This window comes from Physella acuta, unplaced genomic scaffold (assembly GCF_028476545.2).
Source record: "Physella acuta isolate Inbredline_101_S28 unplaced genomic scaffold, ASM2847654v3 ptg001508l, whole genome shotgun sequence".
Taxonomy (NCBI): domain Eukaryota; kingdom Metazoa; phylum Mollusca; class Gastropoda; family Physidae; genus Physella; species Physella acuta.
This window is the reverse complement of record NW_026733023.1, coordinates 22,701-35,082: the sequence shown is the minus strand read 5'-3', so window position 1 is coordinate 35,082 and position 12,382 is coordinate 22,701. Positions and strand designations below refer to the sequence as shown.

The window sequence follows — 12,382 nt, the reverse complement described above, 5'->3', positions numbered from 1 at the left end:
AGCCCAGAACAGTTTAAAATTAAAGAACCTTCTTAAATAAGTTCCTAATTTTATTTTTTAATTTTTTTTTACGTCACTTCCTGTCTCAGTCCCAATTACACTTCAACCCTATCACCGCACCCCCCACCCCCGGGACGTGCATGGTCCAGCGCGCTCACTCAGGGAGGGACTCACCTGATTTTTTACTCCCCACCACATCCCCAGGTATTTCACGGCTCCACAGCACAGTGGCTATGTGCGTGTAGGTCAAGGTCATCAAGACGATTGGCAGAAGGTAAAAAAACACAACCACAAAAATTTGGTAGACACCTTGGTTCAGGTTGTCCCAAGCTGGCCTGAAAAAAGGTAAGATTATCTATATCTATATCTATATCTATATCTATATCTATATCTATATCTATATCTATATCTATATCTATATCTATATCTATATCTATATCTATATCTATATCTATATCTATATCTATATCTATATCTATATCTATATCTATATCTATGTCTATGTCTATGTCTATGTCTATGTCTATGTCTATGTCTATGTCTATGTCTATGTCTATGTCTATGTCTATGTCTATGTCTATGTCTATGTCTATGTCTATGTCTATGTCTATGTCTATGTCTATGTCTATGTCTATGTCTATGTCTATGTCTATGTCTATGTCTATGTCTATGTCTATGTCTATGTCTATGTCTATGTCTATGTCTATGTCTATGTCTATGTCTATGTCTATGTCTATGTCTATGTCTATGTCTATGTCTATGTCTATGTCTATGTCTATGTCTATGTCTGTGTCTATGTCTATATCTATATCTATATCTATCTATCTATATATATATATATATATATATATATATATATATATATATATATATATATATATCTCTCTATATATATATATATATATATATATATATATATATGACCTATAACACCTGCCGTCACACTCCTTCAAAACTTAAGTAGATCCAACATCAGTGAGCATACATATATATATATATATATATATATATATATATATATATATATATATATATATATATATATATATATATATGACCCATATCGATGTCACTCCCTTCCCCCCCCCCTCCGATGACGACACAGCACGTGACTTACTTGCAGTGAGTAAAGAGCGAGGATGAGATGGGGGCTGGAAACTGAAAGGGGAAGGCGTGGGCCACGATGAGCTCCGGCAGGGAGGCGAGGAAGGCGACGATCCAGATGATGAGGATGATCTTGCGGGCCCGGGGCAGGGTGCTCTTGAACCTGAGGGGGTAGCAGATGGCCCACCATCTCTCCACGGCGATGGCGCTCAGGGTCAGGACTGACACGGTCACCGAGGTCGACTGGGGAGGACAGGTGACAAACATTTATAGAAGTGAAAGGTGACAAGGGTTTACAGAAGAGACAAGGGTTTAGAGACAGGTGAATTGGGTTTACAGAAGTGACAGGTGACAAAGAGTTTAGAGAAGTGACAAGGGTTTAGTAAGTGACAAGGGTTGAGAGACAGTTGAATTGGGTTTACAGAAAAGGACAGGTGACAATGGTTTAAAGAAGAGACCGGGGTTTAGAAAAGCGACAAGATCATAGATAAACTAACAAGGGCTTAGACAAGTGACTATTGACAAGAGTTTAGTGAAGTTTAGAATTTAGAGCATAACCCCTATGTATATTGGTAGAACCATAACCCATATATATATATATATATATATATATATATATATATATATATATATATATATATATATATATATATATATATATATATATATATGTAGAACCATAACCCCTAGGGCTCCAAACTTCCACAGTCCACAGAGTGAACTGCCCTAGGTCGCACCAATTTGGCAGCACGGAAATGAAAACAACAGACGTGAGCAGACGATACATTTCAAACGTCACCCCAGCCGTGTATGGGCAGACCAATCGTTTTTTTTTTTTTATTATATTCAATAAACTTATCTAGATCTACATATGTTTTTTGTGTGTAGATTATTCATTTCTGTTCATTATTTTTTCGTCCTAGCTAGTCGTGTCTGGTGAAGGTGGCCAGAAAAATTTAACTCTAATCTTGCCAACATGACAAAGAGCGGATGAGAATTTTTAAAATTAATACTTCCTCAACACTATTCAAGAATGGCCACCTATAAGCTATCTCTTAATTAAATATCTTTTCCATGAATTAGGACCAATTGAAACGGTATTAGTATAACAAATTTATATTTGCGCTATTTTGTGTTTGCGCAAAATGCGTTTGCAAAATTTTTTATTTACGTTTTTTTTAAGGAAACTGATTTGGAGTCAGCAATGTGAGATAAGGGTTGATTTGTGTGTTTTCTTTAGGGGGGGGGGGGAACTGTGGGTTATAAGCAATTTAGTCACAGAGATAAATTTTCTAAAGATAATCATTATCTAAAGATAATGAAAGATCTATAGACATGTAAGATAAGTAATGGAAGACCGCAATACCAATAACACTGAAATCTCTTTTGGTTCATAAAAGCGAAAGGTCTTTAAGTTCATAAGAAATGGAAGACTTACAGCCAAAAAAGGCAGATACGAATCGAAGACCTTTTGTTTCATAAGACTGGAAAATATTTAGTTCCTTAGGAACTTTAGGCGCTGGGCTAGAACTACATTTAAGGCAATAATATTGCAAGCTTCAGTAGATTATACAGGTAGAAACATACAGTGGAAGATTGTGTGCCATACAGGTAGATATATAGAACATCCAGGTGGTAGAATCAACCACGTGACCGACGGGAGACAGGACAAGATATACCACGAGAGGTTCCAGATTGTTCTACGTCACGCTGGTAGAGATAAAGAATAAGTTGTTTATAAGTTAATTAATTGCTCCATCTTCACATTCAAATCCTCCAACATTCACAGTACAGTTGGTCTACTCAATACTATACTCACTTCTTCTTTCATGCATCTATCTGGGGGGAGGGGGTGTCATTTTCCCCGCCCCAAAAACAGGTAAGCCGCACCACCGGATGAATGACATAAAAATTATATAGAACTTTTTTTATTTTTTTATTTATTTATTTAACCAATGTCCTGTCAATGGATTCAAGTGTCTGCGCTCCCCCCCCCCCTCCCCCCAATCCAAAAGAAAATGTTTGAAAGAATCCCTAACTTAAATTTTAAAATATCATGACCATGACTTAAATAAACCGTTTGCTCTTTACTTCAATATCACGAACCTAAATTTAAAATGTTTTCAAACACTTCTCGAAGAAGGGGGGGGGGGGAGAAAAAAAAAAGGCCATCTTGGCAATTGATTAATCGAACGATGACTGGCGGCATTGTGAACAGGGAGTCAAAAATCTGGTCACTTCTAGAAGGCAACCCTTGGTTATGAATGTCAGAGTTACGTTTTCCTGTCTCGTTTGAGTCAAAAGTTTTGGTGTAGCTGTCGTGAGTAAGATTCACTGATAAGTGGAGACTTTAGTTAGGGGGGTGGGGGGGGGGGGGGGGATTTGTTGATAAGTGGAGGTTTTAGTTCATGGGGTGGGGGAGTGGGGTGGGGTGGGAATTTATTCACTAGTCAGTGAAAACAAGACATAGTTTTGCGGATCAGTGTCTTTCACCCCCCCCTCCCCCCCCCACCGAACAAAATAGAATTTATATAGGAAATATATACTTTTACCAGTATCCGCCCCACCCGGAAAATTTAGCACGCCTCCACGAAAATATCAAGTGCCCCCTCTTCTCCCCCCCCCCCTCCCCAGGAAAAAGTCTGAAATAGACACTGGTGTAAATGGACCCGTCTGAGACTTGTGAATGCGTGTGTGTGCATGAGTCTATGTGTGTGTGTGGGGGGGGGGGGTGTATGTGTGTACGCATGTGTGTGTATATGTGTGTGTGTCTGAGTGCGCATGACGGCGTAAGTCACGTGTGTGTACCATGTATGAGCTTCATTAACTGATGTCTGTATCTTGCGTGCGTCAGTATGTTTCTGTATTGACTGTATTGGAGGGTAATGGTGTGGTCAGATTGGATAGCGTGATTGCTAACACCAAAAGTCCTGAGTTCGGACCCAACCGATGAAGCACGTTAGCTGTGGACAACTGCTGCCTCGTTCTTGGGTGGACAAAGGCTATGGACGCAAATCCAGAAAGAAAAGCAGGCTGAATTCGGAGTCGTAGCATGTCTGACACTTAGTACTTAATTGTGTTCGATAAAATCTTCTTTATTTGATAAAGAACGAAGTAGAATAATATTGTGCTTACGTATGTTCAGGTGAATGTATTTATGTTGTGTTTATGTACAAGCTTGGGCTTACCCGTTGTGTATGTAGTGCGTATGTAGACATCTGTGATATATGCGTACCTTGAGTGCTATAAATGATTTTTAACGTCACCAATTGAGTCATGCTAAATCCCGTCCCCCCTGCCTCTAGCATGATTCCCACCCCACTCACCCATAGCCTCTAGCCTGTATCCCCCACCCTAGCCTCTAGCATATATTCATCCCCCCCCCCCAACCCCTCAGCCTCTAGTATGTATACTAACCCCAGCCTGTAGCCTGATTCCCACACACACCCTCACCCACATCTATTTTCTATTCACCCCCCCCCCCCCCCCCAGCCTATCTATATATATAATTCTCTTCTTCGAGCCGTTAGAAAACAAGCTGCAACCTCGCCTCACAGTCCCCTCTCTTCCTCTATATCAATATCACAACCACCCCCACCCCCGCCCCCACATTGTCTGGTGAGTTGTGTTCACTCTGTTTACATTTTACAATCACAGAGACGGGTTTGGTGACGGCTATTAGGGGCAGATAATTTAGTTAGAAACGATTTTAAACTTAGAGGAGGTAACTAAGAGGAGGCTGCTTTCACGTGGGGGGGGGGGGGGGGGTAGTGTTTTTAAGCAAATATTTTCAACGAGCCGGCCCGCGGCATAACATACGCCGCTATTTAGTTGTTTCTAATTTTCAATAATTCATAATTTTGAATTCGACAGTACCAACGCTGACACTGAAAATATTTCTTTAAAACACTATAAGTAGCTCGTTAAGGACCATAACCCCCCCCCCCCCCCTTCCTCCCCCCCCCCCCCTACGTTTAAATACGTTGGCTCTGCTTGTAAACATTTAGAGTGAACACAGCTCACTAAAACCATGTAGGGGGTGGGGAGGTAGGGAGAGCGTTTGCAGCTTGTTTTCTAACGGCTCGAAGAGGAGAATTATATATATAGATGGCAGCATTGGTACTGTCGAATTCACAAATTATAAATTACTGAAAAGTAGAAGAAAAAAACAACTAAATAGCGGCGTATGATACGCAGCGGGTCGGCTCGTAGCCTATAAAACCCGTCGGGTCTGTCTGTTCTGTCTTTACTTGGACTATATTCTGTACCTTTGTCTACCCTTGGCGTTGAAATATCACTTTATGTTTATATTGCTATTTCAGTTACAACGCCTGCTTCCACCCCTTACCATGTTTAGCCTATAGCCTGTAACCCCCCGTCTCCCAGCCTCTAGCATGTATCCCCCCCCCCCACCCTCCAGCGACCCTACCATCCATCATGTCCCAACGTTATCACCTCTACTACACGAGTCGCTGTGACTCCGCTGGCTTCTCTCCTCGCACGGCCAGCCCCGTGACTCCTGGCGTCTGTAATTTGTCGACCCTGTGCACGGACGCACTAAGCATCCGATTATCTAGCCCCGCCGCTCCATAAATCGTTTTCTAAAAGTTATAAAAAATTCCAGTGAGGCAGCGAGATTTAACTCAATAACTCTCCAGAATCTCTTCTTTCATCCTCCACCCCCCAACCCCCATTCCCAACCCCCATAAACCATACATCGGGTAGAATACAACTCTAGATTGAGATGAAGAAAAAAAAAACGGGGTGAAAAAAAAAAACGCGACGGGCTGAATTTTTGAACCAGTCAAAAGCTCTTGACCTCCATTTAAGACGTCTTGATCGGGACCAAAGTCAAGTCTCATCCGTGGACGGGAATTTTTTTTTTTATCTTTAGCGGCTTTTAACGTCTGCGTTAGTCCTTCACATAGTCCAGTTTACCTGTGTACTTTCACGTTATAAAGTCCAATTGATCTGTATATTCTCGTATATTCTGTATATTACCACGCCAAATAGTCCAGGATACCTGTATATTACCACGTTATACAGTCTAATTTATATGTACATTCTCGTATATTCTGTATATTACCACGTCAAATAGTCCAGTATACCTGTATATAACCACGTTATAGAGTCTACTTTATCTGTACATTACTTAGACACATCGTCCAGTTTATCTGTATATTACGACGTCACATAGTCCAGTATAACTGTACAGTAGTCAAAAGATAAATACAAAAGGTAGCTGCAGTGAGGTTAATTCAATTAGTAATAAAACAGATAGTGTTAGTTACCTCACAAGTTAAAGACAGTTTCGACCCAAGGTCTTTTCTTTTGGATATCATGGCATTTAGACAAGACGTGTTTTACGTGTTTTCATCGCCTATCTAAGTCTAAAATAGTGTTACTGTTTGTCTTTATTTGTCCTAATCTGTAACCACACTGTTGTGTGCTGACGAAGACCTTAGGTCGAAACGTCCATAGTATTTGTAACTGTCTTTAACTTGTGAAGTAGCTAACACTATCCAGTAGCGTAGCGAGGGGGGGGGGGCGGGTGGGGGGGGGGGGCATATGTCCCCGGGCGCCGACCTTAGGGGGGGCGCCAAATTGAAAGTTAGAGGGGGGGGTGCAAATGAAAAGTTCGAGGGGGGGGGGTGCAAATCGAAAGTTTGAGGGGGGGTGCAAATGAAAAGTTCGAGGAAGGGTGCAAATCGAAAATTTGCTCCCAAGGGGGCGCCAAATTGAAAGTATGTCCCCGGGCGCCGGGAAGGGTCGCTACGCCTCTGACACTATCTGTTTTATTACTAACAGTACAGTAGTCACATAAGCCAGTATACCTGTATAACAGTCACATAGTCCAGTATACCTGTATAACAGTCACATAGTCCAGTATATTTGTATATTACCACTTCACATAGTCTATCAGCATATTCTCCCCCTAATGCATCTATTACCACGTGACATAGTCCTGTCTATCTGCATATTCTCGCCTCTCTCTACGAAAACATTACCCCGGATCAATTTTCCGGGAATCCCCGTTTATAGATGTAAACGGAAACTTGGTCCGTCCAGCAAATATTAGGTGAGTACTACATGTCTGGCCCGGGCTGGCGAGAACTGGCCGAGGGCTAGTCACGTGATGTAATGTGACGTGTGTCGGAGCCCATCAGGTCACGTGACCGCGGCCGGCCATTAGGAACGGACGCCGGAGTGACCGCTGGAGTTGGCGTTAACAGGGGTTTTCCATTCTGATAGATGTGGTACATCGTCGGCAATTCTGTCCAGCGGGCAATGGGCATCGTAGGCAATTAGGTCGAGAGAACAACAGACATCATAGGCAATTCTGAATCGCTGACAATATAATATCGTAGTCAATTCGCTCTCAGAGGACATTGTACAGTGTAGGACATTGTACGTTGTAGTAAATTTTGTCTAAAGGACATTGTACATTGTAGTAAATTCTCTTTAGAGGACATTGTACAGTGTAGGACATTGTACATTGTAGTAAATTTTGTCTAAAGGACATTGTACATTGTAGTCAATTCTCTCTAGAGGACATTGTACAGTGTAGGACATTGTACATTGTAGTAAATTTTGTCTAAAGGACATTGTACATTGTAGTCAATTCTCTCTAGAGGACATTGTACAGTGTAGGACATTGTACATTGTAGTAAATTTTGTCTAAAGGACATTGTAAATGGGCAATGTTCAGCTTAAGCAAGTCTGTTTAAAGGACTATGTACATAGTGGTCAACCTGATATAATGGTCAATATACAGCGTAGGCAAGCCTGTATAACGGTCAATTTACTGCGTAGGCAAGTCTGTATAACGGTCAATTTACAGCGTAGGCAAGTCGGTCTAACGGTCAATTTATAGCGTAGGCAAGTTTTTATAGTGGTCAATTTACAGCGTAGGCAAGTCGGCCTAACGGTCAATTTACAGCGTAGGCAAGTTTTTATAGTGGTCAATTTACAGCGTAGGCAAGTCGGCCTAACGGTCAATTTACAGCGTAGGCAAGTCGGTCTAACGGTCAATTTACAGCGAAGGCATATCTGTATAGTGGTCAATTTACAGCGAAGACAAGTATGAATAGTGGTGCTCACATAAGATTCTAATATAATATCTCGCACATCCGTCTAACGCTAGTAATAAAAACAAACGTGTTTATCGTGTAAAAACTCCCTTAGAAGTGGTAGTATCGTGTGAAACATCACTTAGATGTTATTGTAGTATAACCTTCAACAGACAGAAACAATTTACCTTATCATAGGATGTTGTTTTTAAAATCTTCACTCTGCCATGATCAATAATCATCCAATTCGTTCTTCCAAATATTTCTTGAATTTTTTTTAAATAAAATTTTGAATGTTTTTTTTTAAATATATTTTTACAAAACAGAAATTTAATCTATCAATGGGTAAATTATTTTAAAGCACCACACCTGAATGAAATTAAATTATCTCTATAATTTAAACAGTAGAAATTAAATTAAAACAACATCATTTTTTCTTCCGCTTTAATTTACTAAACAACGTATTCAGCCTCGTTTTGAAGCTGCCCAGTAGCCCTCATGTTTTCCTCATCGAATCTATTCTAAGAAATTCTTCAAAAGATTTGAGTGAACTGGGCGTGGAAGAAGATAAAACACACGGGCACTAAGACACTACATCAAACAAATAGATTACAAAACACTCACCGCTTTAGCTTATACATTTAATATATTATCAAAGATATCTTTTTTTTTAGTTTGTTGTCTAAGCATGTTTTAATTTGTTCCAGGGACTCAATTTCTTTATTTTTTTCATCTTTATCAACAAACCAATCAAAGTTTTCATTTACCTATAGAAATTAAGAAATAGCTCACAAGAAATGTGCTTTAAAGCCAATCTTATATACACAAGTATATTTGTATTTAATTACACACACGCACACACACACACACACACATATACATATATATATATATATATATATATATATATATATATATATATATATATATATATATATATATATATATATATATATATATATATATATATATATGTGTGTGTGTGCCTGTGTCTGTGCCTGTGTGATTTACCGGCAGAGTGCGAAAACCAAACACTTTATAGAACGATTTCAAGCATGTTGACTTGAGGGTGTAGAACATACCAGAGTACACCCAAATCTGCAGGCCAAATGACTAGAGACGTGAGAAACTAGAGTGCTGACCATATGGGAATAGTGCGGACCTCATGGATCTAGTGCTGACTATATGTACATAGTGCTGACCATACGGACATAGGGCTGACCTTATGGATATAGCGATGACCATCCGGACATAATACTGATCATATGGATATAGTGCTGACCATATGGACATATTTCTGATCATATAGACATAGCACTGACCACACGCCTTAGCTACATTAGCTAGCATTCTAAAACCAGTCTGAAGACAAAAGATCCCCCCCCCTCCCCAATATAACTCACCTGAAGAAACAGCACCGCCTTACCGCCCCCCCCCCCCCACGACTCACCTGTAGAAACAGCACCGCCTTACCGCCCCCCCCCCCCACGACTCACCTGTAGAAACAGCACCGCCTTACAGACCCCCCCCCCCCCCCACACGACTCACCTGTAGAAACAGCACCGCCTTACATACCCCCCCCCCACACACACACACGACTCACCTGCAGAAACAGCACCGCCTTACAGACCCGCCCCCCCCCCACGACTCACCTGCAGAAACAGCACCGCCTTACATACCCCCCCCCCCCACACACACACGACTCACCTGTAGAAACAGCACCGCCTTACAGACCCCCCCCCACACGACTCACCTGTAGAAACAGCACCGCCTTACATACCCCCCCACACCACACACACACACGACTCACCTGTAGAAACAGCACCGCCTTACAGACCCCCCCCCCTCACGACTCACCTGCAGAAAACAGCATCGCCTTACAGACCCCCCCCCCACCCCCACACACACGACTCACCTGCAGAAACAGCACCGCCTTTACATACCCCCCCCCCCACACACACACACGACTCACCTGTAGAAACAGCACCGCCTTACAGACCCCCCCCCCACGACTTACCTGCAAAAACAGCACCGCCTTACAGACCCCCCCCCCCCATGACTCACCTGTAGAAACAGCACCGCCTTACAGACCCCCCCCCCCACGACTCACCTGTAGAAACAGCACCGCCTTACAGACCCCCCCCCCCATGACTCACCTGTAGAAACAGCACCGCCTTACAGACCCCCCCCCCCCCCCCACACGACTCACCTGTAGAAACAGCACCGCCTTACAGACCACACCCCCCCACACACACGACTCACCTGTAGAAACAGCACCGCCTTACATACCCCCCCCCCACACACACACACGACTCACCTGTAGAAACAGCACCGCCTTACAGACAGCCGTCCCCAGGAACCAGGTCTCCGTCACGTCCTGAATGAGGGTGGGGGGCAGGCAGATGAGAATGACCAGAAAGTCCCCGACGGCCAAGTTGACGATGAAGACGTTGGTGATGGTGCGCATGGCCTCGTTTCGCCACACAGCGAAGCAGACGAGCGTGTTCCCTACCAGCCCGACGATGAAAGTGACGATGTAGAGGATGATGAAAAACCACTCATAGTCCTTCGGGGCGATGTGTGTGTAGATGGCGTCGTAGTAGGTGTCCTCGTCCCAGCAGTATTCGTTCCAGCACTCGGTAGTGGTGTTGGTGCTGTTGGTGGTGTTGGTGGTGGTTAAGTTTTTGTGTTGGTCAACACCGCCCTCCATTGTTAAGTGTGGTGAGTTAAGTCACGAGCGTTGAATTCCCTGAGGATGTGTTTTCTCACATTGCGTATCGTCTCAACACATGGTGTACGGCTAGGGAAATACGGTCAAGGCTCTTACATCTAGCTGGTTGTATTGGTTGTGTAGGATGGGGATGGATTTACTCACAAACGTCTTAGTTGTATGGTATGGTTAAAGATTTACAAATAAAGGTCTTAGTTGTGTTGTATGGCTATATATTTACACAGAAAGGTCGAATAGTGTGATATAGTCAAAGACTTACAGAGTTGATTGCCTTTATGGGATGGTTTCAGATTTACACAAAGAGGTCTTTGTTTGGTGGGCTGGTTAAAAACTTACACAGAAAGGTCTTTCTGGAGTAGGTTAGTTAAAGACTTACACAGAAAGGTCTTTCTGGAGTAGGTTAGTTAAAGACTTACACAGAAAGGTCTATGTTAGGTTGGCTGGTTAAAGACTCACACAAAATTGTATTTGTCATTGTTCAGTGGTTCAAGACCTATACAAAGAGGCTGATCATATTTAGGGCAGATGATTATAGATTTACACGGATATGTGAGTGTTAATGGTTTATGATAAATATATAGGCCTTACAGTTAGAGAAGAATGTAGGAACACTATTTCAGAATTTGTCTCAGTTTTGCAACTCTAGAAAATAGCCACAAATGTGCACTATTCTTTTTCGGTTGGCACAAATGTGCGATGTTCTGTTTTGACTGGGACAAATGTACGATGTTTCGTTCAACTTGTAACTACGTAATTGTTAGATACAGTTGGTTTCTGACAGAAAATAGCTTCCAGGGTAAGCTTCAATCTTGATTTTTCTGTGGTAAAAGAAAAAGAAAATTTGATGTTTTATAAGTAATGTTAGATGGTTAGAATTGTTAAAGAACAGGTTGAAGTGTAGGTCCTATGCATGGTGGTAAGTGTTTACCGTATTGGTTAAAGTGTTGCTGTATTGGTTACAATGTTGGTATATTGGTTAAAGTGTTAGTGTAATTTCTAAAGTGTTGTTATATTAGTTAAAATGTTGCTATATTCGTTAAAAGGTTAGTGTATTTTCTAAAGTGTTGCTATATTTGCTAAAGTGTTGGTATATTTGCTAAAGTGTTGCTATATTGGTTCAAGTATTAGTGTATTGATAAAAGTGTTGCTATATTGGTATTTGCTAAAGTGTTGGTATATTGGTTAAAGTGTTGGTGTATTATTTAAAATGTTAGTGTTTTTGTTTAATGTTTCATCCTAAAGTGTTTGAGTACTGAAACCTCTTTCAAAGATACATTATGTCAAAGTTAATTCTAGTAAAAAAAAAAGTTTGATGGGTTTCCGTGCTTAATGTTTGAAGTATAAAACATAAATCTTGTACACACGATAAGATAAGGGAGATAAATCCAACCAGTATGAAATAAAGTATCACAACAAACTTCCCTGCTCTAACCGAGAATAAAGACATGTTTTCTCGAGTTACAGAAGTAAAAACATT

The 12,382-nt window shown here is 41.5% G+C and overlaps 1 protein-coding gene across 1 annotated transcript in view; it reads right to left on the bottom strand.

Annotated features, from left to right (window-relative positions):
- Positions 1–11,209, bottom strand: part of LOC131928486 (orexin receptor type 2) — a 34,719-nt gene extending 23,510 nt beyond the window's left edge. The window contains exons 1-3 of the mRNA XM_059284550.1: positions 10,492–11,209; positions 1,118–1,347; positions 175–335 (exon numbers count right to left, since the gene is read on the bottom strand). Of these exons, the coding sequence (XP_059140533.1) occupies positions 175–335; positions 1,118–1,347; positions 10,492–10,884 (784 nt within the window). The 5' untranslated portion in view covers positions 10,885–11,209. The remainder of the gene's footprint in view (positions 1–174; positions 336–1,117; positions 1,348–10,491) is intronic.
- Positions 11,210–12,382: the final 1,173 nt, after the last annotated feature.